The 25,594-nt window shown below is 39.7% G+C and overlaps 1 protein-coding gene across 3 annotated transcripts in view; it reads left to right on the forward strand.

Moving 5' to 3' along the window:
- PDE4D (phosphodiesterase 4D) overlaps window positions 1-18,722 on the forward strand; it is a 371,205-nt gene extending 352,483 nt beyond the window's left edge. For all 3 annotated transcript variants that reach the window (XM_026076480.1, XM_026076481.1, XM_026076482.1), the window contains 9 exons: window positions 541-634; window positions 4,693-4,865; window positions 5,882-5,980; window positions 6,069-6,233; window positions 8,016-8,115; window positions 11,972-12,126; window positions 12,662-12,784; window positions 13,303-13,485; window positions 14,144-18,722. In XM_026076480.1, coding sequence (XP_025932265.1) covers window positions 541-634; window positions 4,693-4,865; window positions 5,882-5,980; window positions 6,069-6,233; window positions 8,016-8,115; window positions 11,972-12,126; window positions 12,662-12,784; window positions 13,303-13,485; window positions 14,144-14,551 — 1,500 coding nt within the window. In that variant the 3' untranslated portion in view covers window positions 14,552-18,722. The remainder of the gene's footprint in view (window positions 1-540; window positions 635-4,692; window positions 4,866-5,881; window positions 5,981-6,068; window positions 6,234-8,015; window positions 8,116-11,971; window positions 12,127-12,661; window positions 12,785-13,302; window positions 13,486-14,143) is intronic.
- The last annotated feature ends 6,872 nt before the right edge of the window (window positions 18,723-25,594 follow it).

Raw genomic sequence — 25,594 nt, forward strand, 5'->3', positions numbered from 1 at the left:
CAGTGCCGCGAAACATATTTGAGTAGATTGATGATGGACAGGAAGATAAACTTGAAAGGTTACAAGATACCTGGCAAAAGTGCACAAGCAGATTAATTTACAAACATGATAAGAAATCCCTAGTAGAGAAGCATGAAGCAATGGTAGTTTTCTTTAGTGCATGTAAGATGTGCTTTGTGTAAATACATTTTTATTTTCTCTCCAAATGAAAATCTAAAAATTAAAAAGACAGTAATATTAATTATTTGTGTGTGTGCATATGCTTTATAGTTCAAGTTTTCAGTTACTGGTAGGGCCCTGTGTCTTAAGAAACGGAATCACTGTGGGATGTTGTAAGTGTTTAAAAATTATGTTGTCCAAATCACAAATAAATTAATAGGATAGAGCAGTGTTACATGTAATTCTTACTTTCGCAGTTTGTTTAGTATATGTTCTTAATGTCATGTGTCCTTTTGCCAATTATAAAGTGACAGCATTTTCTCATGCCAGCAAAAATATGTCTTGACCCCTAACTTGTGCTTTTTTTGTTTTTCTTTCCAGTTTAAAAGAATGCTGAACCGGGAGCTAACCCACCTATCTGAAATGAGTAGGTCAGGCAATCAGGTCTCAGAATATATATCGAACACATTCTTAGGTAAGTTAACGGGAGTTGTTTTTTTGCCTTTTGTTTTTTATCCCTCTCTGTGCTGTGATGCAGCTAAAAAGCAAGTACTGTATTATCTTCTGTTTCCAGAAAATGTACGTTTTCTGTTTAATTGTTCAGTGTTTGAGCAGAAAGATCATGGTAGATGCGTTTCTTCACAGCTCATCTAGTTTTTGTATGTGGTTTCCCTGTGTGTGTAGTTACAGATAGATGTATATTCATGTACAATTAATTAATTACAACTAATATATTGCTAGCACATTAAGAAGTGAATATATGATGAATTAAGTATTTCATATATTAAAAATCATTCTTCCATTCTGTTTCCTGTATGGGCAGAATGAAAGTTACGCCAAAGAGGTTTCACTGTGCCGAAAGTACATAAATATAAGTAACCTCATTAAGTCTCACAGCACACAGTTTTGATACTTTGGCTTTCCCTGCCTGCACAGGAGAAAGTTGGTAAACATGACTAAATCAACATCTGAACAGATTGCTGCTGGGAGAATATGTACAGCTAAAGTGCTTACATGGTGGGATATTAAGCATTAAAAAAGCCTGACACGATATTACAAAGAGTATGCTTCCTCCTCTGTGGCTTTGCGGAAGGCGGTATATATTTTTGTGATAAAATTGTTTAAAATGAATTAAACTTTGTCCCATTTGTGTGGATTTTGAACATGAAGATATAGTTAATATAAGAATTAAAAACAAGTTCTGAAGGAAACACCATTGATTCACAAAGACTGCATATAAGGAAGGCACAGCTGGATATGTCTAAATTAGGATAACAAATACTTCAAAAAGTGCCAGTCAATCAAGATACATCTTGTTTTATTTGTGTGAGGTACCATAGTTGGGGCTTTTTTTGTGTGTTTTTTTTAAAGGAAGTAGGGGKTTTTAAGCACATTGTGTCCTATTTATCACTTTATCCTAAATGAATCACTTAATGTGTCTGTTCAGTTTGTCCATAAGTTCAGTAGCATCCCTGAGAACAGCAACACCGCAGGATTTTGTGCCGTAGGCAAGTGATGAGCCTCAGTTATGGAGAAGCTGTGTTGCACAGCTTCAGGAGCCCTGAAAGGCTCAGTGTAAGGTTGCCTGAGAAGATGACCCACTTAGGCTAGCTGAAAAGACTGAGGTATCAGTCTCTTCACGCCTTCACTTGAAAACTTAAGACTCGTTTTAACAGGTGTGAGGAAATGCATCTGTCAGTCTTTCACATAAGACCTCAGTCTTGAGCCGAAGGAGCTCTGGGAAAGCAGTCACTAAGAATGTCCGGAGCCTGGGTATTGTTTTGTGGCTGCGTGTAAATAAAAACCTTGGATACTTAAAAATGTGGATACGAGAGGAAGACAAGGAGGAAAACACTGTTTAGGACTGTTTTCCCAAGCAGAGCTATATGATATGTATGCAGTTATTAATAATGATAACAATTTTATGACAACAAAATAATGACAACAAAAACATTCCTTGTGTAAAGAATTAAGGCTCCTACATTGAATATGATAATACAGAAGCTTTTTATTTCTCAATGTAATTAACCTGTTTTCTTACAGCCAGAAAATATAGTAGAGCCTGCCAATGAGTATAAAATAACTCTAGGCAAAACCCCCTGTCAGAATGGCAAGTTATCTTTTCTGGACGTTCAGATGGACCCAGGATATTTTGTTTAGTGTGCTTGTAGTTAGGAAAACATTGGCAATCCCGTGGAATTCCATCGGAGATCTAAAGCTGTTCAGACAGACACTTCCTTTCACTTGAGTTATTCTGACAACTCAGTGTATGAAGCTGCCTTTGATGGGCCTAAACTTTGTGCATATGACTGAAACCATAAACATCAAAGCACGAGCACGAGTCAGTGCTCTTCATCTGTTGTCGGTTTGCACCAGTCAAGAGCTCTAGCGCTCCTGCTCCCCCTTTTTTTGATTGTCCGTATGAGGAGAGCGGTGGGGGCAGTCAGGGAACTTTGTGCCGCAGGCTAAAGCTTGGTGACATTTCCACAGTCTCCTCTTTGCTGTGATTTGTTTGGAATTCTCTGAGGTTTCCAGTAAGTACAGGCTGCTAAAGGGTGGTTAAAAAAGAAAGGGAAAAAAAAAGAAAAAAAATGAAGACGCAAACACAATAAGAATCTAGATATTAGAAATGAACTTGCTGCTCTCATCTGGTTTCAACTTCTTTATTGAAAATGTCCAATACCGGAAGGAAAAAAAATGGTCATATCAGATATTTACAATCCCCCAATTTTTTTGTTTTGAGGTGTTTTTAAATACACGTTTTCTCTAGGCTACTATGTAAGAAATATCTGTCCTTGATTTTCCTGTTTTTTCTAGAAGATTTCTTGATGACTAGGAAAGATGCTGTTGCATTTCAGTAGACAGGAGATAATTTGGAGACAGTCATTAAAAGTTTACATTTAAAAATTTGTATGAATAAAATCAGCAAAACTTAATGCAAATTCCTAGCAGCTTGGCAGAAAGTCTTTTCTTGCATATAACTTTGGTTTCTTCTGGGGAAGGTGGGTGAGAACAACCTTAGCTCTTCAGTTCTCCAAAAAGTCTTCCATAAAAAATTGCAAAAGATGAGTGCTTGGTAATCTCACTATTACTGAAATCTTTAACACATAAGACTCCTTTTCAAAGTGTTTTCATACCTATTTTCTTGTGTCCTAATGATGCAAAGAAAGCAATTTTTTCTGTCCTTTATGGGGTATAGATTTGTTTTAGTCTAATTTCAACACCTTTTACATTCAAGAATTTATATGACTTTACAGCAGAGGTGAAAAGATCTTATAAATGTTCAGAAAGGATTTAAGGATTATTTTATTGAAGTTCTACTTTGGGAAAAAAAAAAACAGATTCCATGTTTAACTGTTCCAGCCTTTGTTTATTCCCAAGTGCTAAAATATAGACAGTTCAAGAAAAAGCTTCCCAGATGAATTGCATTTGGTTAAATCCAGGTCTAAAAGGACCTCTTTTTATAGCTGATTTTCACCTATTGCAGAGTTTAAGATGGAAGCTAAGCAGCAGACAGATACACACCACAGAAAAAGTCCTGGGAGGTCAGTGCTGGCAGTCAGCTGCTGGCGTGATGGTGGGGCTGGCCAGACTTGCTGGAAAGGGCTATGTAAGCCAGCCCAACTCACTTTGCACAGAAGTGGATAAGGACCGTGCCACATGGCTTCACCAGCTCTGCTGAGCGGCAGCTCTTGCTCAGGAGAGCAGTGCCCCAGGTGCCTGCCATGCTGCCCACCCCGGGCAGGGTCTGCAGGTGTCATCTGACAGTGGCCTAAATATAGTTCACTCTCACTTTAATCACTGTCTATTCTGACCAAAGGTTTTGCTGGCACATAGGCTGAGCAGGTATATGAAGTAATGCCACTGATACTGCTGTGGAGGCAAAAGCCTGCAAGAAGATGTAGCGCTTGAGGAAAATAGCCCTTTTCTCAGTTTGGGAAGTGGTATCGATTATAATAGAAAAGAACCGACTCGCTGATGTGAACTGCATCTCCATCCCAGGTGTTTGTTGACGTGGCTCCACTGGCAAAAGCCTTTTTGAGTTGCACGGTAGAACCGGTCTCCAAGTATTATGTCCTTTGAGTTCTGAAATGTTTTGTAAATGTTTACTTGAGATATTGTTTTGATTTCTGGAATTGCAATTTCAGAGAGTGTTTTTCCCAGTTATTTCAGAATTTCTTGCAAAATGAAAATGAAGATTTCTGTTCATTCATAATAACATTTTTAAATAGAAAGGATTAACTCTCTCTACAGGGCTGGGAGGGTGGTGGAGGTCACACAATCACAAGTCACAGTCGAAGCCAGTTCAGAAATAATGAGGCAGTCTGTAAAACATAGTTCTGCTTAACTCAGAAGCGGGTCTGTGTTTATGCTGCTTCACATTTATTACTGCTGTTGATATGAAATACCTACTGCAAAATCTCCATGCTTAAAAATAAAAATGATAGTTTTGTTAAGAACTGTGATATCCATAGTATGAAACCTAACAGTAAAGTGGACATAATTGTTCTGTTTTTCCTCATTCTTTTGAAGACAAACAACATGAAGTTGAAATCCCTTCTCCAACACAGAAGGAGAAAGAGAAAAAGAAGAGGCCAATGTCCCAGATCAGTGGAGTCAAAAAACTGATGCACAGCTCCAGTTTAACTAATTCCAGTATTCCCAGATTTGGAGTGAAAACAGACCAAGAAGATGTTCTTGCCAAGGTAAAGAATATTTAAATTCTTGAACTTAAACCATTGAATCAAGATAAAAGATTGTCAAATGGACTTAAGAGTATTATTTCATCCTTTGTTTACAACCGTTGATTTCAAGCTGTAACACCAAAGGCTGATCTCATTAAAATAATATGAAACCAGTGCAGTGGAAAAATAACATAAGTGAAGTCAGAATCAGGCCATGAGGGTTAATTCAGCACTAACAGTATTCCAACAAGAATATTTGCTGTCTGGGCATGGAATGCAAATTTGCATTTGTGTATGCATTAATAAAGCTGCTTATTAATAAATAAAATCTAAAGAATGAAGACTCATATATTGTCAGAAGGATGGAAATATATCGTAGCGCTATTATTTTGAAAATACAGAACTGTACATGGCATTAGAGCTATCCTTGCAGGTCCTGTCTTCAGCTTTATCATTTTATGTACATCAGTTGCATTTTCATTTTTAGTGAAATTTCCCTTCATTATTGAATCAGTAGTTAACTTTTTGACAATAACGTAAAACTGGTATGAAGTCATTATTCATTCAATTTTAGGCTTTTGCATTTTGAAATACATCTATCCTTGTGTGTTCAGGAATCTCCCCCTTTATTTGAACATTCTGCTTCTAAGACCAGGTGAGATGGCGCAGCATCTCTGGAGATTTCCTCCTGGCTGAGCTCTGCCGTTACTGGGCAGGTAGATAGCAAAGTGTGTCAGTTCAGCTCATTCAAGATACTGTAGCATTTTTCCCTCTGGAGCAATCCACTTAAAAGAGGGACTCTTCACTGCCTTGTGAGTTAAGTTCTGGGAAATTGGTAGCTACAAATTCAAATGTTATAAGGTTAGTAGTAGCAGCATTCACCTTTTCAGAGAGTTTAGCATATTATTTTCACAGTAGCTAAACCAGACTGCAAGCTTTGAATCTTCATGAGTCTGCCATTTGTAGCTGTTTCAGTCAAAAACCATTGGAATATTTGTATTAGATTTCAAAGTGTCTCTTGCTGGATTCTGTTCTAGGAACTAGAAGATGTAAACAAGTGGGGCCTTCAGGTTTTCAGAGTAGCAGAATTATCTGGAAACAGACCTTTGACAGTCATCATGCACACCATTTTTCAGGCAAGTAGGCGCAGCTATACTGCTTTTTGTTCATCTTGGAGATTATTCTGTGTTTTATAATCTTAAATGTTTCGCTTTCCTTTTCCAGGAACGGGATTTGTTAAAAACTTTTAAAATTCCAGTAGACACTTTAATAACTTACTTGATGACTCTAGAAGATCATTACCATGCAGATGTGGCGTATCACAATAACATACATGCTGCAGATGTTGTTCAGTCAACCCATGTCCTGCTATCAACCCCAGCATTGGAGGTAAACTACACAGAAATGGGAAAGAGGCAGGCATGAGAGAAAGGGAAATACTAAGATTTCTAAACTGAATGTTAAAGATCTTAGGGTCTGCAGGCTTTTTTAAAAGAGATCTTGACATTTCTTTCATGAATTGTTCTCTTTTAAAGATATTTTGTGAGGATCAAAGTTTATTTACATGTAACTATTGTGGAGGAAATATCATGCCATTTTTTTAAGCATGGTTTTACACTTTGAAATTTCTGCTGTCATAACCTTTTCATCGTAACACAATGCGTAACTTGGTTCCACCATCTCATTATTAACTACATCCTGTTCTGTCATTATTTCATATGTAGAACTATCACTAACCACAGTTAGTAGAAATACTTAGGAAAGATGGAAATAAAATGGAATTCCCCTTAATAGGGCTGTTTGTTTTTTGTTTTTTCCCTTGTGCATATTCATTTTGTTTCTGAAAGGCTACTTTTGTGGGTTTTTCTCTCAGATAGATTTGACCATGTACTAAATTTTTACTGGCCAATTTCAACTTTTTCATAGATATTTCAAATTTGAAAAAGTTCACATTTCTTATGTGAAGAACTGAAAGTGAATTCTTGAAGTGAAAGAAAGATAGATATAAATTTATTTCCCTTCTTGAAACACGATTCAATCCTTATTATAGCAAACATTGACATATCCCAGTAAAGTTGGGGAAAAAGACAGATAAAGCAAATAGTAGATGAAATTTCAGTAGCTCAGAAGGATTTGCCCCCATTTTCAAAGAAGGCTCATTTTGACTCTTTTTTTCATAATGACCAATCTTTCATATTACTGAACGTTTCTGCCTTACCTTCTTATTAAAGTGAGCATTATAAGCAGATCTTAAGACTGTCGGCATGTCCCAATCCTCAGAGACTCAAGAATTCTCTTGGGAAAGACTGTCTGTATCTCAAAAAGGAAGATGAGGTCTGCATAAATTGCCACTGGCTTCACCAAACAGCTGAACTGATTGCCAGTAGCATTATTTGTTTTTTGCAAATCAGCTGTTTTTATGGCTTTGTTCTTAGCAGTGTTTTAGCCACTAAAATACTAATATCTGCCTGGATGCCACTGCTGACCTATGTACTTACAAGCTGTTCTTGATCAGTTATGAAGGCAATTATGTAACTTGGTTTCTTGTGACAGCAGTGAACTGGACTCAGTGTCACATCAGGTCCCTTCCAGTCCTCTATTCTTATCTTCTTAATGATCTCATATAGAAGAAAAATCAGTAGACTTTAAGTTACATGCCTTGTAGTGTGTCACCATTTTCTTCAATGTCATTTAGGAGATGTACTCCTTTCAAATACAGTACTATGTGTTTATTGTGCAGCATAGGCATGTCTGATACAATATAATACCATGATGTGTAAGAATCAGGCTGAAATTTTTAACTTTAATTTGTGCTGTAGTTCAGAGATCTAAATCTATACTGAATGATCTAGTAAAAGTGAATGTATTTGCAGACTGAAGCTGAAAAACCTTCAGCTGCTACTGAATTTAGTGATGCTGTCAGTGTTCAGCAATTCTGAAGTAAGGATAGTTTTATTTTGATGGCTAAGCCTGAAATGTTTACCAAATGTCTATGTAATGGACAATTTTACAGAATGTTATTATCACCTATATATAAAAATCTCTTCTTAAAATCCCGATACACTTCAAATTTGTTTTGCTTGTTCAGCTCTAGTTTCAAAGTGCAGTCCTTTTACTGAAAACACTTTTTCATTGATTAGGTATTGTCATTTCTGTTTCATGGTTTTCTAGGCAGTGTTCACTGATTTGGAGATTCTTGCAGCAATTTTTGCCAGTGCAATACATGATGTAGATCATCCTGGGGTTTCAAACCAATTTCTTATCAACACAAGTAAGTGTGATGTTCTGTGATTTTCTCATAGATTTGCTGCAAGATCTGCACATTGCAAATGAAAAATATTCAGCTCATTCCTTGTCTGCTCTTATTTGTACCTTTTCTCAGTAAATAGATAGGTGTTTATATTATTTTGCACTATTTGTAACCTTAGAAATAATCTTCACAGTACCTACTAGCAAGGATTACTAAGGGTTTAACTCACTATAATACTGGCACTGTTTCAGCGTATTGCGTGTGATCTCTTTCCTGGAAGTTTGTAAGGTTTACATTAAATAAATAAATAAAGTTGTAGGAGAAAAATGAAGGAAGATTACATAAAATATCAAAAAAGAAAGATAACAGTTAATATGTTTATACTGGAAGCGTATTAGAAAACAGGTTACTTTTTAGAAAACGGATGACCAGGCCCATCTCTGTCTCTCCATGGCCGCTATAGTTGTTTTCTGACCTCTACATACTAATTCAGCCTCTTGGACTGACTTGTCTCTGCCTATCTCCACAGTCTATGGCAAACCTTTTCTCTCTTTTGTGTGTCTCTTGCTACATATATGGAGAAGAAAGCCCTAATGAAATAAATTCCTAATGCCAACTTTCAAATTTAAAACTCAGTGTACTTATTTTCCATTCCTCAAGGCTGTTCTCTGCACCATTGCATGAACCACTTCCTCCCCTTTAATTTTCTACTAGAAGAAAAGCTGTATTAGCTTCATTGAACCTGATAATGACACGTTTACTGAATGGCTTGTTGCTCCAGTGTAACCTGCTTTGATATCAGTGGTGTCTGTTACTATTTTAAGTAGGTAGTGCATTGTAGGTCAGTGCAAGTTCTGTCATACATTATTATTTTTTTTGCTATCCTGATTTCTTCTTTTATAATAACTGGCCCAGAAGTACAGAAGTTGAAATAATATTAAGAATCCAAGCACATAAGAAGAAAAAGCTACAGAAATTGAAACATATCTAGGCTTGCATATTTGACCCATCAGGTTACACATTTATAGACACTGTCATTTCTTCACTTGGTTGAATCTACTGCACTGCTGCTAAAATAGCATGACCCAAAATGAGCAGTATAGTTTGAAGAAGGGAGCTCCTGTTCTGACTCATTGCTGCTGTACGTTCAAATAAGACCTCCAGTCTTGCCTGCATCTAATTTTATTTGCTTTAATAGCCTGAGGGCTACCCTGTAGTGAAATTCAATTTGATGACTCATCTGGAAGGAGGAGGACTGGGATTGTCTCTAGATTTTAGGTGCTGTATTGATAAAGAGTACAGTTCTGCAGCTTGGTATAGGAACAGAGTGAATCAAGCTTTGTCCACAAAACAGTGCATAACATCTGGATTCCTAAGAGTAGGCAGATATAAATAAAAGCTTTTAATTTGTTTGTTTTGTCAGAAATTGAATAGCAGAATATATTGGTGCATTTGAAGTGCTATGGGGAAACCATTAAGTTGCTTAAGTGTAAGCAGGATGACTGGCTAGTTGAAGGGACCAGCAGTGATACTTAAAGCTTTTACATTTAGGCAGGCAGTTCAAATTCAGCCAAGGCAGACAAGGAGTCCATGTGAATGACACATATCATCAACTGGTACTCGTGTTGCCAAGCTGAAAAGAGGCAAAGGGATTTATCCCTTTTGAGTTGTTATGTGCACAAAGAAGAAACTGTGAGGACAGAGATGGAGATAAAGACCATCGAATTTAAATTTATTTGATTTATTTTATCATTTATCGTTTATTTATTATTAATTATTAATTATTTATAAAATATTTTATTTACTTTATTTATTTAAAATTTATTTAGGTGTCTAATGACCATCAATTTCAATGAGAGTTTAAAATTCAGTGCACACATGGCTTTTACAAAAGTCACACAGGGAGTCTCTCAAGCCCCAGATTTTCCTAGCCTCTGGAACATCATTTGCTTCCATCTAGTTCTGTGTTTTCCATTGATCCCTACAATGTATTAACTTTTTATTAAGAAGTATAAGAATATATTTTAAAAAAAGCTTAATTGACTTATAGTTTCTTAAAGCATTTACATATTTGCCATATTTCAGCTTATTCTTTATAATTTTCACAAGTGATATTTCCAAAAATTATTTCCTTATTTCAGGATTTAAAGTCTGTTTAAATAGTTGTCTAAAAATCAGATCCCTCTTAAATACTATTAGAGAATAAACAAATCCAGATTCTGTTAGCATCAGACGAGATGCTTATTTAATTATCATAAGTCTGTCCTTCCTGACAAATACTCTTGAGACTTGTAAAATGTTGTGGAGATTGCCAAGGAGGAACTTTCTTCTATTTCCACCTCCATTCAAAACTGAGCACATTTTAGCTCTCTCTATAGTTAAAACCCTTCCAACGCAGTTTAGACTTTTGCAGTTGGGGCTTTCTAGAAGGCTATTTTAAAGGAAAGTAAACCACTGTCTCTCTTCCTTGTAAGAAAAATAACAAGTAGGCAAGCTTTATAAATATTCTGTGGAAGATGAAGAAGACATTGACAAATTCACTTTCTTTTTCCTTTTTGCTTTTATGGCTTTGCTGCCATCTGGATAAGGAAAGTAGAGGAAGGATTTCCTGATTCACAAGATTGACATGTTCAGGACATGAGAGGGAGACAGCAGGGGAATGCATAATGAGACTCATGAAATCTGAAGAGGAGAGCTTTTGTTGGCACCCCATTGAGCCAGAGGGATTTTAAAATAAAGCTGCTGTAAAAGAAGATAATGAGGACAAACAGTAGAATAGACTTATGTATGGCTACATTTAGGATAGAAGAACTGTGGTAAATAGAAATTAATGTCAGTAAGTGTGATTGCTTATAAAGTATTCTTCTTTGATGACAGATTCATTTGCAAACCTTGTCTTAAAACACACACAACCTGATTATGTGAATGCAATCCAGATATGTACCTGTGTAGAATCTAAATATATGCAGAAAATAATCTTAACTGCATTTATTATCAAAGCTGTCTGTTCAGTGTGCCTAAGTAGACAAATGCAGACCTTGCATGTGCCTTAGTATGGGCATTGCTAAGAAGGTATGTGAACTCCACTTATTCCCACAGCCATACAGTATGACCGAGTTAAAAACGCTTTTGTGAGAGAAGGCAGCATTATGGCATCAGTACTTGATTGCACTCAAGTATGAGGCAAAAGGCAAGGCCACTGCTGACATTTTCAAGCCACATGACTTTCCAGGAAAAAGATCAGAATTGTAGCTGTTACTGTCCTAGCAGCCTCCTCTCAAAACATCCTGTTGTCATAGACTAATGACCCCTAGGGCCTAATTTGCTAGTCATCTGAGTGCCTGAGATAATTGCATGAGTACAGTGTCTGAAAAGCAAGATGTGCGCTGTCTGCCTGACCTGCAACTAAGCCTCGGCTCTGTGTTCCTGGGTCTGAGCAGTGGATAGGTGCAACTTAACTTAAACAATTGAATTTTAATAGTTGTGGCGGGAGGGAAGAAGGAGAAGAGAAAACAGTAGAAATGTGTTTTAATGTATGTGTGTTTTTGCATAATATTTTCTATGTGACCTTGTGTACATATGAAAATGAGTTCTGAAAATATCTTCATTGTACTGATTTCTAACTTGCCACTTCAGGCCTGTGTACACACTTCAGGTGCAAAGCTTGCTTTTTATTTTCCTAAAAATACTTTGCCTCAGTTTGTTAAGATGTTCAGTCATTAATTTTGTAATTTGTGATGTGATGTGAACTACAGGAATTCTGTTTCTAAAAGTTCATCTTTAAATCTGTTATGAATGTGATGAATCTGAAAAATCATAAGGGATTTAGTGGAAGCACAGGCTTTGGTAACATTCTGCATTGTGACTGTTACTGCAGATTCTGAACTCGCCTTGATGTACAATGACTCATCAGTACTGGAGAATCACCACTTAGCTGTGGGCTTCAAGCTGCTGCAGGAAGAGAATTGTGACATTTTCCAGAATTTGACCAAAAAACAGAGGCAATCATTGAGGAAAATGGTCATTGACATCGTAAGTTCCGATTCAGATTCCCGCTTTCATCGTGCTATCGAACTGAATAATAAAGCACAATAAAGTTTTATGATAAATTAGAGATGTTGTTAGACATGTAAGCAATGAATTAGAAGTTTTTAATTTTATTATGTATTGTCCAAACATGAATAGCAGATTCTTTTCAATTTAATTACCAGCTATACATTTTTGAAAGTTATACAATCTTACTTCAAGCTGTTTTGATACTAAAATGTCTATGTCTGCCTTTGCACCATCACAGTTAAAAATTTGCTACTGAGTTGGCAATGAACTTAGGCTGATCAAATCTTTATGAATGGCGCCCCAATTATTTTGTTGTATTTTTAAAATAAAACAAAAACTTATCATCTGGGCACTACTGGTGCACAAGACTCAGACTTTAATAATATATTCGGATACAGGAATTATGTTGTCCCCCAGAACTGTTTCTTTTTGTGTTTAAAGGTTTTTAATAAATCAGTAAAATAATTTACTTAATATTCATTTGCTTGTTTCTTTCTTTCTTTCTTTCAAGGTACTTGCAACAGACATGTCTAAGCATATGAATCTATTGGCTGATTTAAAAACTATGGTTGAAACCAAAAAAGTGACAAGTTCTGGTGTCCTACTTCTTGATAACTATTCAGACAGGATTCAGGTAAGAAAATTCATCTGAAAATGGTCACTTGCATGAACTTATGTCATTAATGACATTTGCCTGCCCAGTCTCCAGCATGGGTTAGATCAACTGTCCATTCATACTTCATGACTCTTTCTCTTCTGTCTTCTTCATATGTGTTTCTCACATATGCCATATTCTGTTAGGTACTGAGTGACTCTTTGAGAGAGTAATGAGGTGGTAAAGCACTTTTTCTGGATTGAATTTGGCTTTGACCTACCCTTCAAACTATCTGCCTGATTGGTCTTTTGCTCAAACATTTTCTGCTTCTTATATAGGCAGAAGCTGCAGAAGTGAGATCATTCATGGCTATTAATGCAAGTGTGAAAACCACCCCCACACATAAGTTTTTGCTGTTTAGAATAAATCTTGCACTACATGTATTTTCAAGATTCTGTTTCACAGCTATCAAATGTGTAAATGGAAAAGGAGCTTTTTTTCTCTAGTGTAATAACACAGCAGGTGCTCAATAGATGTTATGTTTTCATCTATTTTAGGTTCTTCAGAATATGGTGCACTGTGCAGATCTAAGCAATCCAACCAAGCCACTCCATCTCTATCGCCAGTGGACAGACAGAATAATGGAGGAATTCTTCCGTCAAGGAGATAGAGAAAGAGAGAGAGGAATGGAGATAAGTCCCATGTGTGATAAGCACAATGCATCAGTAGAAAAATCACAGGTAATTGATTTGAATGGCAGTCAAATAACATACTGTGACATTTTAATAGAAAAGGATGGCTCATAGCCATTCTTTTGATGAATTTCTGAATGTAGATTTCTTCTTTTTTTCCCCCCCCTAGTTAATTCAGTATCCAAGTAGCAGGTGTGGGGAGTTTTCTTACTGTGAAAACATAGGGCATAGCAGTGTATTTGCTGAAGGGATTCCATCACTGTAGTTATCTGCAATGAAGCATATGTTTCAGAAAAGAATATTGTATATCTGCTCATTAGGATTTCCTTCAAAAGCAGAATTAAATATAAAACAGCTGTTTGGCTCAGTAGATGCAGTGGATTTGTTTGGAATGAACAGTTCATTTGAAGACAAATCCTTTCCAAGTCCTTATCCAATATCCTGAATCAGACTTTTGAAATGCTGAAAGAATCTGTTTTCTATGTAGAACAGCATGGGTTCCTTTCAGCCACCTTCAGGATAGTTTCTAGTGTCTCTTATCATTCTCAGACATTGCTCTCTCTTCGTTTTTGACAGCATGAATATCAGAAGTGTCTGTCTGTACAGAAAAAGCATTTGTACAGAAAAAATAAACGTGACTTTTCTGCATAGTTGTTTATTTCTTTATGAATAAGATCTTATCCTAATTTTGCATTATTTGAAACAGGTGGGGTTTATAGACTACATTGTTCATCCTCTGTGGGAGACATGGGCGGATCTTGTTCACCCGGATGCCCAGGATATCTTAGATACACTGGAGGACAATCGAGAATGGTACCAGAGCACAATCCCTCAAAGTCCGTCTCCTGCACCTGATGACCAGGAAGAGGGTAGGCAGGGCCAAACTGAAAAATTCCAGTTTGAACTAACCCTGGAGGAAGATGGTGAGTCAGACACCGAAAAGGACAGTGGAAGTCAAGTAGAAGAAGACACCAGCTGCAGTGACTCCAAGACTCTTTGCACCCAGGATTCAGAATCCACTGAAATTCCTCTTGATGAGCAAGTAGGGGAAGAAGTGGAAGAGGAGAACCAGACAGAACCCTGTGTAGTAGAAGACCATTCTCCTGACACGTAACGATGAAGATGCAGTCTCTTTCTCTCTTGCCCTCTTCCATTCTCTTCCTCTTTCTCTCTGTCATTTTTTTTAATTAGAAGAGGTTTCCAAAGTGTATGTCACGTGCTACAACCATGATCACAACTCGCTGTCATCTGCCAGGACGTTTGTCGATCAAAACTGACCTTGATGACTCAGTTTGGCACTCAGGAATATTGTAACCAGAATTTTCACCTCCATGGCATCAGAAAGCGGGGGGAAGAACATCCATAAACTACATTTTAACAAGCTCTCCATTTGGCAGATTTGGTTAAATAGAGCAAATGTTTTCAGAGGAGTGCCACCTGCCAACTTAAGGCTGGTATGCTTTGATAGCTTTTGATTTCATTTTATTTCACAAGCAAAGCATTGAAAAATGTTCATCATCAGAGGAAACAGAAAATAAACTGAGGTTCCTACTGGAAAACAAATGCACGTAAGTGATGGGACACAACATGAATCTGTTACCAATAGGAAGATGAGCTGTGGAAATTGCATAATTTTCTAATTTCAAGTCTTCCTGATACATGACTGAAAAAAGTGTGACCCAGTGGGTTGCACTAACCTCTGCATTTTGTATAATATGTAAAAGAAATCTTTTGTAGAGCTTACTTTTATTATTAAATGTATTGAGGTATTATATTTAAAGAAAAACACTTTCAGACTTCATCTGCCACTGGTTATTTTTTTTCCAAAGAGTAACTTGCAAGTTTTCAGTACAAATCTGTGCTACACTGGATAATATTTCTGTTTTTTTTTTTTCTTCCCTTCATTTTTGCACCTTAGAATTTCATGGTAATATTGAGCTGTAAAAGTCTATCATTTTATATATTAGTCACTTCCATGAATATCGTTTATGTTACATAAAAGTCTTTCAGTACGATGGCATCTATTCTTTAGTTTTTATTACAATTTTCCCAGACATGTTAGAGGAACTTAGTTGTGCTCTTCTCCTCATAGTGGTCTGATCCTGCCAATTCTGTCTTACTTCCAAAACTAAGCTTTACACACGTGGTCCCATTGAAACCAACTGGAGCATTAAGATTAGGATTTGCAGGACTAAAGTCAGTAAAAAAGGTGATGAATTGTCCTTTTTTTTAATATGAAAACAGCTCTTCTGTTGTATTAATAAAATTAGCCCCTCTCAAACATCATTTTCAGGATATTTTTGCTGGGAGCTATAGATTGCTAAGTCAGAACAGACTAATACAAGTTTTGTCTCCCTTACTAACTTTTTATCTGTGTCAGGTGTCTAGTTGAACCATTTGCTAATCTGAGACATAATAATGATTAGCATTTTTTTATGGTTTTGTTGCTTGAAGAGTCAGATCAGTCTTTTCCTTATGTTTTCTTTTTTTATATGTTTTCTTTTCCTTATGTTTTTAAGGAAATGAGCAATGCTTCAAGAGTGTTGTAGTTTACTCCACATTGTTTCAGTCCCAGATGTTTTCACCTTTATCCAACTTGTGCTGAGGGAATCCTACTTTTAAGTTTGATTGGTACTGAAAGTTTTTGTAACTTGGAAAGTTAAAGGAAGTTAGGGGTTCATATTTGTCATTTTGCAGCCCTGTTGACAGGTCACATGAAATGAGAAGGAATTTTATCTCCTCTGTTTTACCCTTCATTAAAATTGTAGTTTTGAGTGTAGAGAAATAGTTGCCTTGAGAAGTTAACAGACTCCCACTTTGTAACATTCTGGTAAAATGGCAAGTTCAAGATCTTCTCTTAACAAAACAAAACAGAAACAACCATTATTTCCCCTGTTTATATTCATTTTTTTAGTAAATTTGTGGATACGAATAGGTGTCTATTTTAGTGTCTGCGATCTAAAATGAGAACCTATTTAAAACCTATTGGCTAATAATTCAGCTTTTAAATGCCTTTTGCATTCTTCTGTATCCAGTTCATAGACTTCTCCACCTTTAGCCCTCACAGGGCCTTCGCACAGAAGATACTGAAGGAGGAAAGAGAATGAAGAGAACTCATCTTTTTTTGGTTTTTGACTTTTTTGTTCTTCATCATTTCTCCCTGAACCTGAACCCATCTAAAAATCCTTTCAGTCCCCAAGAGTGCCTGGAACCTTAATAATGGAAAAGCAATATAAATTCCAAAATAATCAATAGGGACCTGAAAAGGTTTTATATCTGCACTAATTGAAAGTAAATAAAGAGAATAACACCATGTTGTGAGATACACACCCATACATATGGACAATCAAATAATAGAAAATTATATCATTTCTTAGAGCCAGGGATATAATGCACTGTACAATCTTTTTTTTCTTCTTTTGCCAAAGTGTGTTTTTGCATTGCACACTGCTTTAAAACAATACAATTTACAAGTGGCTTTATGTGTTCTAAATATTTTTGCCATAAGAAAATGCAATGAGTTGGGTATTGAGTGGGGAAAAAATAAAATTCATGTTGCTTATAACAGTACACTTTAGCTTGCAAGTTACTGTACTCAATAATGCTGTATTTGAATTTTTAAATTGTTTTGTGTCATTGTTTTAAAAAACTATAATGAAAGAATATAGATAGAACAAATAGCATTCAGAAGTTTAAAAAACTTGAATGGCATGGATTTTACAGAAAGCTTTGACAATTCTTTTAAAATGCATTATTTATTTTATTTGTGCCATGCATTTTTCTCACCAAATGACCTTACCTGTAATACAGTCTTGTTTGTCTCTGTTTACAACCATGTATTTATTGTAATGTACATACTGTAATGTTAATTGTAAATTATCAGTTCTTATTATAACATCATCCTTGTCAGGGTGGTGTTGCTATATTTGGAAACTCTTGGTGAGAGAATGATTATTGTGTATACATATTCCTTGTACATTTTTTCTCCTGTAATATATTCTATGTCACCTTAGAGCTTGTTTATGGAAGATTCGAGAAAAGTATAAAATACATAAAGATATATCAATAAAAAAGCTGCAGGTCTTTGGTCCCAGGGCTGTGCCTTAACTTTAAACAATATTTTCTTCTGTTTTGCTGCATTTGAAAGTAAGGTAGCTGTGGGGCTAGGGCTGGGCATTCCTACCATATTTTTAGTTGCTGACTGATGGGGTTACTAGTACAAGCTAGTATATATATTAGAATGAGCTTTCATCCATGACCCCACTGGAAGTTCCAGCTTTTCCAGACTTCTGGCAATATAATTGTATTGCCTTTCTCATTATCTTTTTTACAGACTATCATCAGGGATTATTGCAGCCATTACTTGCTACTAAAAAAAAATGATGCTGTGGTTCAGTACTGAGTTTTACTGAAACAGTGTTGGAAGCTGTGCTATGTAGCCAGCATCTCTAGTAAACATTTGATTCTAATGCATATTGGCAAATGAAATAATTGGAATTAAAAGGGTTTGATTTATACACTTTGTTCTTTTACAATTATCCTTAATATTCCTTCTTTATTTAGTAGCACCAGCTATCACTGTAGAAGCAGAATCCATAAAGTAGGACAAAAGACAACCTTAATCTTGGAAATGCTTTCCAACACTAATATTAGTGTTATAAGCAGCCAAAGCTTTTATTTTGTATAGATGTATCTAAGGCTTTGTACAGGTGTGTACAGCATAATGCACTAGGTCTACAGGAGAAAGGTAAACCTTTAGATCTTTTAATAACACTAGTATTAGTTTTGCAAGTTGGACTCTGAGCATCTCTTGCAGTTTGAATATCACATTGTTCTCGACCACGCTGAACTCCTTCCTGACAGCAGTGAATTTGCCAGTGTGAGGTCGGTACCTCTTCCCCATCCCAGCGATGCCCAGCCCTTGTAGCATGGGACTCTTCAGTGAAAGGAGAGATTCTTTTTCAAGGAAAAACAGAGCCTCCTTTTTGACACAAACTGTAGATTTTAGCAGCCCTGGCCCAAAGGAATTTGATTGCTTTTGTTTTAAACAGTATAAAAGGGACACTATAACGACAGAAATCCTGAACAATTTTTGTTATTGTTTTAATTTGATTTTTCCTTTGGGTATGTCTTGAGAGTGGCAACTTGTGTGAACATTGCACATGATGATTCTTTCACTGGTTTCTTAGCCTCTCTTACAGCCTATGGGATAGTACTGTACATCAATACCTTCATATGAAATTTTTATATGCAATGGAAATAAAAGCATGGGTTGATTCTGCCTAGTTACTGTACTTGATTTTCTTTTGCAAGGTAAAACTTTCATACACATGGGCCATAGTTGTGACCTCTTAAGAGAAATTGTAATGCCAGACTAGTTAGATTTATTTATTTTTGTCACCATACTGTGTTTTGGATAGATATAATAAAAAATAAGTGTGGGGTTAAATCAGAAAAGTCAATCAATCAAATGCATTATTTTCATTAAAAGAGTCTAATCCATGAAGGTGCTACACAGATGTGTAGAAAAGCAATCATTCACAATTTCCAGGAAATTTTGCTATTGACTTCAGTGGCAGTAGTAGCCTATCCTTAGAAAATAAAATCTCACTTTTACAAGAACTAGGAGACAACAGATTGCCTAGAAGAGCAATACACTGGGATACCATAGAAAAGAAGAAGAAAAAAAGAAGAGTACCATAGTTAAATATTCAGCAGACAATCTCTGCTCTGAATGGATGTTAAAAAGAAGTTGGTTTGTAAAGTACAGCTTCATAAATGACAGCTGTTGTCTTGAAGAAGAAATGCTTTTGAGCTCTCAGTGTTAAAGCAGGTAGAGCTCTTGGGATGGCTCGCATAAACTAACCTCCTCTTGCTCAGAGTGCAGAGGGTTGGCTGGTTGCTTAAGTGAAAGTACTGTTGGATTGAATACAAAAATTCTATCTCCGTTTTTTCCTTCAGACTTTTAGATCCTTCTTTGGATTTGAAGATTAATTTGCTAATAAGGACTGCCAACCTGAAAGACTCCTTTTTAACCAGACCCTGGTGGCAGAAGAGGGTGGCGAGCCTCCGAAGGTGAAGGCAGCTGCCCTGAGCGCCGGGGCAGAGGAACCGGGTGGTGCCTGCTATTTCTGGCACTCTCATCTTCATGCTTTCCCAGCAGCCTTAATTGGAAGATGTTTTGCATACACCATAGCCTTTAGGTGAAGGGAAGAAGGAACCCCAAATTCTTGTTAGTGCTATTAAAAGCTTTTCAGTAAGGAGCCTGGGTATCACAGCTGGGCACATGGTGAGCCTGGCAGGATTGGCCTGCTGCTTCTTACATCCTCTGGCAGCACCTTTGCAGTCTCAGTGCTTGTGAATAATAATGCCTCAGAGTAGGCAAGTATCAGAGCAAACCCCAACTGGATCCCCTGTTTCACTGCAGCCAGCTGCTGCTCAAGGAGCTGAATGTATTTTTGAGCTAATGACCCCACTATTTCCTAGTAATGCAAATAATAGTCTGAATAGGCTGCAGCTTCGCTTGCTCACCCTCTCTGTAGCACTGGAAACAAAAATGACAGCTGCTAGCATGCATAGTGTTTACTGGGATGACCAGCCCAGTTTCTCCACCAGCTGTGAATAATTTTGCATAGTTTTTGCAGAAAAAAAAGACAGGGTTCAAAGATGTTGCAAAAGCACTTAGTTAGTTCAGTTTAGCATAGCCTGAAGGGTAAGGAAAATCTCCAGCTTCCTCCTGTCAGAAAAACTGGTTGAGAAATCTGCAAAAGTAATAAAGGGGGAGGATAGGACATCCAAGCAACAGAGATCAGCATGACAAATTGGGAGCAAACCCTGGACAGGTGGAAATACACCCCAACCAGGATCAAGTCACACCATCAAAGGTGATTCCATGCCTTGGAAATAAGAGAACTGAGTTTGATTTTAATTCTCTCCGAGTTTCCCAGATATAAAGCTACATTTTTTTTCTTCTCACAAAGCAAATATTTTGAGGTCCTTGAAACTGCTAAGCTTGTAGCAAAGAAAGAAGCAGCCATAGCTCTGCTTCAAAGCAATTGTGCTCCCTAACTCTCTCTCTCCTTCTCTCCCTTGCTCCTCTCCCATAAGCCAGGGTAGCATGTCCCTAATAACCCCCTGCATCTGGGAGTAAAGAAGGTGGGCACATGGAGCAGGTGAGAGGTTGTCAAGGAATCAGTGATACAGCAGGTGTGTGAGATCACAGAATCACAGAATCACAGAATCGCTGAGGTTGGAAGGGACCTCTGGAGATCATCTAGTGCAACCCCCCTGCTCAAGCAGGGTCACCTAGAGCACATTGCACAGGATTGCGTCCAGGCGGGTTTTGAATATCTCCAGAGAAGGAGACTCCACMACCTCTCTGGGCAACCTGTTCCAGTGCTCTGTCACCCTCACAGTGAAAAAGTTTTTCCTCATGTTCAGATGGAACTGTCTGTGTTTCAGTTTGTGCCCGTTGCCTCGCGTCCTGTCGCTGGGCACCACTGAGAAGAGTCTGGTCCCATCCTCTTGACACCCTGCCTTCAGATACTTGTACACATTGATAAGATCCCCTCTCAGCCTTCTCTTCTCCAAGCTAAACAGGCCCAGCTCTCTCAGCCTTTCCTCATAAGAGAGATGCTCCAGTCCCCTAACCATCTTTGTGGCCCTTCGCTGGACTTGCTCCAGTAGTGCCACATCCCTCCTGTACTGGGGAGCCCAGAACTGGACACAGTACTGCAGATGTGGCCTCACCAGGGCTGAGTAGAGGGGGAGAATCACCTCCCTCGACCTGCTGGCAACACTCTTCCTGATGCACCCCAGSATACCATTGGCCTTCTTGGCCACAAGGGCACATTGCTGCCTCATGCTTAACTTGGTGTCCACCAGCACTCCCAGGTCCTTCTCTGCGGAGCTGCTTTCGAGCAGGTCAGCGCCCAGCCTGTCCGGGTGCATGGGGTTATTCCTCCCCAGGTGCAGGACCCTGCACTTGCCTTTGTTGAACTTCATGAGGTTCCTCTCCGCCCAACTCTCCAGCCTGTCCAGGTCTCTCTGAATGGCAGCACAGCCCTCTGGCGTATCAGCCACTCCTCCCAGTTTTGTATCGTCAGCAAACTTGCTGAGGGTGCACTCTGTCCCTTCATCCAGGTCACTGATGAAGAAGTCGAACAAGACTGGACCCAGTACTGACCCCTGGGGGACACTGCTATCTACAGGCCTCCAACTAGGTAGGCTCTGTGCCACTGATCACAACTCTCTGAGCTCTGCCATTCAGCCAGTTCTCAATCCACCTCACTGTCCACTCATCTAACCCACACTTCCTGAGCTTGTCCATGAGGATGCTATGGGAGACAGTGTCAAAAGCCTTGCTGAAGTCAAGGTAGACAACATACACTGCTCTCCCCTCATCTACCCAGCCAGTCATTCCGTCATAGAAGGCCATCAGACTGGTTAAGCATGATTTTGCCTTGGTGAAGCCATGCTGACTACTCCTGATCACTTTCTTGTCCTCCACATGCTTGGAGATGGCCTCCAGGACGAGCTGCTCCATCACCTTTCCAGGGATGGAGGTGAGGCTGACTGGCCTGTAGTTCCCTGGGTCCTCCTTCTTGCCCTTTTTGAAGACTGGGGTGACACTGGCTTTCTTCCAGCCTTCAGGCACCTCTCCTCTTCTCCATGACCTTTCAAAGATGATGGATAGTGGCTTAGCAATAACGTCCGCCAGCTCCCTCAGCACTCGTGGGTGCATCCCATCGGGGCCCATGGATTTGTGGGTGTCAGGTTTGCTTAAATGATCTCTAACCCGATCCTCCTCGACCAAGGGAAAGTCTTCCTTTCTCCAAGCTTTCTCTCTTGCCTCCAGGGTCTGGGGTTCCTGAGGGCTGGCCTGACCAGTAAAGACTGAAGCAAAGGCAGCATTCAGTAACTCTGCCTTCTCTGCATCCTTCATCACCAGGGCACCCACCCCATTCAGCAAAGGCCCCACATTTTCCCTAGATGATGCTAGTGTAATCACAGCTGCAGAGAAATAGCCCTTACCACACTGTGGCTGTAAAAGGGCTAATGAAATGCCTGAACTGTAGTGAATGGGAGATCTTTTAAACAAACTAGTACTGCTGAGGATGCTACAGTGTGGTGTTCGGGTCTGGTAGCAATACTTGGAGATGCAATCTGAGAAGAAAGAAAGTGCAGTAGAAAATGTAGGTTATTAAAAGCCTGTAATCCTGCTGTCTAACATGATTCAAGGAATATGGGGTATTTATCTTATCTAAGAGAAGGTTAAGATATGATTTGAGTATGGCAGGACAGGATAGTCCCTCAATCTGTCCTTTTGTCTAGCAGACAAAGGCAGTTCCAGGCAGTGGAGTCAAATAACTGGAAGCTGAGGTGAGACAAATTCAAGAGGAAATACTGAGCAGCAGCGTCAGCTGATTTCATTCACTCTTTGGGCTTGCAGGTACCTTGCTGGAGACCAGGATCTGGGGAAATGTCACTATTAGGACCGAGCAAAGTGGTGTATGTGCTGGGAGCCACACAAAACAGTTTTAGCTCTGCAACTGCTACCTTTAAAAGGATTTAAGGAAATGTATTATAACTTTATTTTCACTTGGGCTTTTATTTTCACAATGGGCTGGTTCTTTGCCCAAATGGTGGGGGTAGGGGTTGAAGGACACAAAAGTGGTCAGGAGTGGAGCGGTTTTTCCTACAACAATGACTTTTCAAACCACAAAGCAGTAGGGCCATTTATTGCAAAATAGCAAAGCCTTTTCTTTTCAGGCAAAAGGCTCTAGGTTTTTTTTCTATTTTTTTTCCCCCTAAGAACAACCTCTGGTTTGAGCTGAGATTCTGGCTTAACATTCTCCATTTCCTGCTGCTTCCACATGTCCTTGCAGGAGGGAAAGGCCACCGCTGGATTTAGCAGCACAGGAGGTCATGCGGCAAAACACTTATTAATGCCACTCTGTTTATTTCTTTCCTGAGAGAGGGCAGCTGAGTGGCGCGGCAGGAGGCCGGGAAATCGGCCTGCAAAGCTGTCTGATCACCGCAGCATGCTTGCCCGCTGCAGCAGCTCGGTGTCCCCCTGCATTAGTGTCACGGTGTTAGCCCTGTTTTCCCCAGCCGACCTGGAGGCGCATGCTGCAATTGCACGTGTTCCTCCTTTTTTTTTTTTTTTTTTTTTTTTTTTTTTTTTAATTAATGCAGCCTGGGTCAGCCTGGCTGCCGGCGGGAGCGCGCCTGAAAGGGCTGAGCGCGGGAGCTGAAGGACTCAGTGCCGCACCTTTGCGGCACCCTGCCAGCCAGGGTGCCAGCAGCCCCGGCCGCGGCACAGTGCTGGCTGGTGAGACACGTGCTAAAGGCCTGGGACGCTGGGGGCAGTCACAGCCCCTAGGAGAGCGCCCAGCTCTAGGGGCCAGGGGACCAGGTCCCTGCGGTGCCTGCCCTGGCGGTGGCCCTCCCGGTCGCATCCTGCCACCACTGTCCTTGGGGTCCCCAGGCAGCAATGGGCATCCCAAGGCAGGGATCTGCAGCTGCGTTTTCTGCCCTGTAGTTTCTCTCCCTTGCCCTAAATATGTTTTGGTTTGGGTTTTCTTTTTCTCTCATCTTTAGGTAATGGAGTTTGACAGGGTCGGTTTGCTGTGTTGGTCAGCACAAATGTGTCCAGGAGAGGGGAGACGGTGCCTTTCAGCACTGAAAGTAATGCTTGCAGTTAGTGGAGGTAGGCTCCTGCTCTGCTGTGCTTGTGGTATGACTGAAGCTCTGAGCACGTGTGTGTGTGTGTGTGTGTGTGCGCGCGCACTTTTGTGTGTGTCTTTCACTTCTCCATATCAAATACCTTTGCATTTGGGAGGCCTCATCAACTACTGGAGCTTGCGTTTCAAATAACACTATTCCCACCACCACCACCACCCCCCCAATCCCTCAAGGATATAGTTAAATCTGTTATTCATGAGCTGCGAAGCCTCCTGTGCTCAGCGCTTAGGAATTCCCGACAATCAATAACTTGACAACAGTCCGGCCTGTTCTTTGAATTTCTTGCTCTCAGGGTGACGCAGCGGCAGCGTCACTCCAGGGGGAATATTGCGCTGTTGGCACTGCAAGGTGGTCTCCTTGGCGAGCGGGAGAGGAAAACTTTGCAGTTTGTCCGGAAATGTGTCAGGACACTATGCTGGGATACATTACACACTGTGTGACATTGTCCCACATAACACGTTCTGAAGAGGCTCGTTATGACTGAAATAAATCCTGGTGATAGCAAAAGCACATTGCTGAGGAGCAGGGCTTACAGAGACGGCTTTCTTGTGCCCCTTCTGTCTCACCCCCAGCGCCCAGGATCTGATGTTTTATCTGAAGTTGCCGGCTGAGCCTGCCCCTCAGTGAGTAGACAGATTTGAGTGTGTTTTTTCTCCTCTAGTCGGCTGACCGCCCCGTGAACTGGACTTGCTGCACCCTGGGTGGCAGGAGCAGCGGGGGGCCACCCTGTGCCTACCGCTCTCCTCTCCCCGATCACGGAGGGGCTTAGGGCTCAGCGATGCTGTCCTGCACCTACAGTGCAGGGCCACAGCCTGGGGAGCGATGTGTTCGGGCGCCAAGGAGTCTTTCAATCCTGCTTCCTAAAGGAAGGCGCCTCCATCGTTCCCGCAAGCTGCAGGCTCTGGTGTGCAGTGCTCCGCGGACAGCTGCACAGATGGCCGGGCGGATGTGAGGGGAAGGGGCCCCTAGGAGGGCCAGAGGAGTCGGCTTGCAAGTGCAGCGCCAGTGCCCTCCTCTGCAGTCAACAGCTAGTAGTATTGAACACAATTAGTATTCAAGCAGTTCATCTGTTAGACTGCGCAAGCTGAAAGAGTGTTCAGAAGCATGACTGGTAACAAAGTGGGCCTGCTTTCCCCTCTCCAGGTAGGCAAGACAACTCTCAAATTCATGCTTTATTGGAAGTATCAGGTGGCATTGACCCTTTTTGCCCCCAAAATTCCCTGTACAAGCCCTACCTTTACATATATATTAATACCAGCCAGTGCTTCTCACTGGTCTGCAGCTGTCCAGAGAGATAGTAGGGATGCCTTTTTTAAGCATTTTGTTGCAGCTCCCATTCAATTACCAGCCCTTGTATCCGACTCAGGTGGCTTTAAACCCTGGGGCTTTCTGCTCAGTTGGTTTTGCCAGT

The sequence above is a fragment of the Apteryx rowi genome, unplaced genomic scaffold, assembly GCF_003343035.1.
Source record: "Apteryx rowi isolate R43461 unplaced genomic scaffold, aptRow1 scaffold_432, whole genome shotgun sequence".
Lineage (NCBI taxonomy): Eukaryota > Metazoa > Chordata > Aves > Apterygiformes > Apterygidae > Apteryx > Apteryx rowi.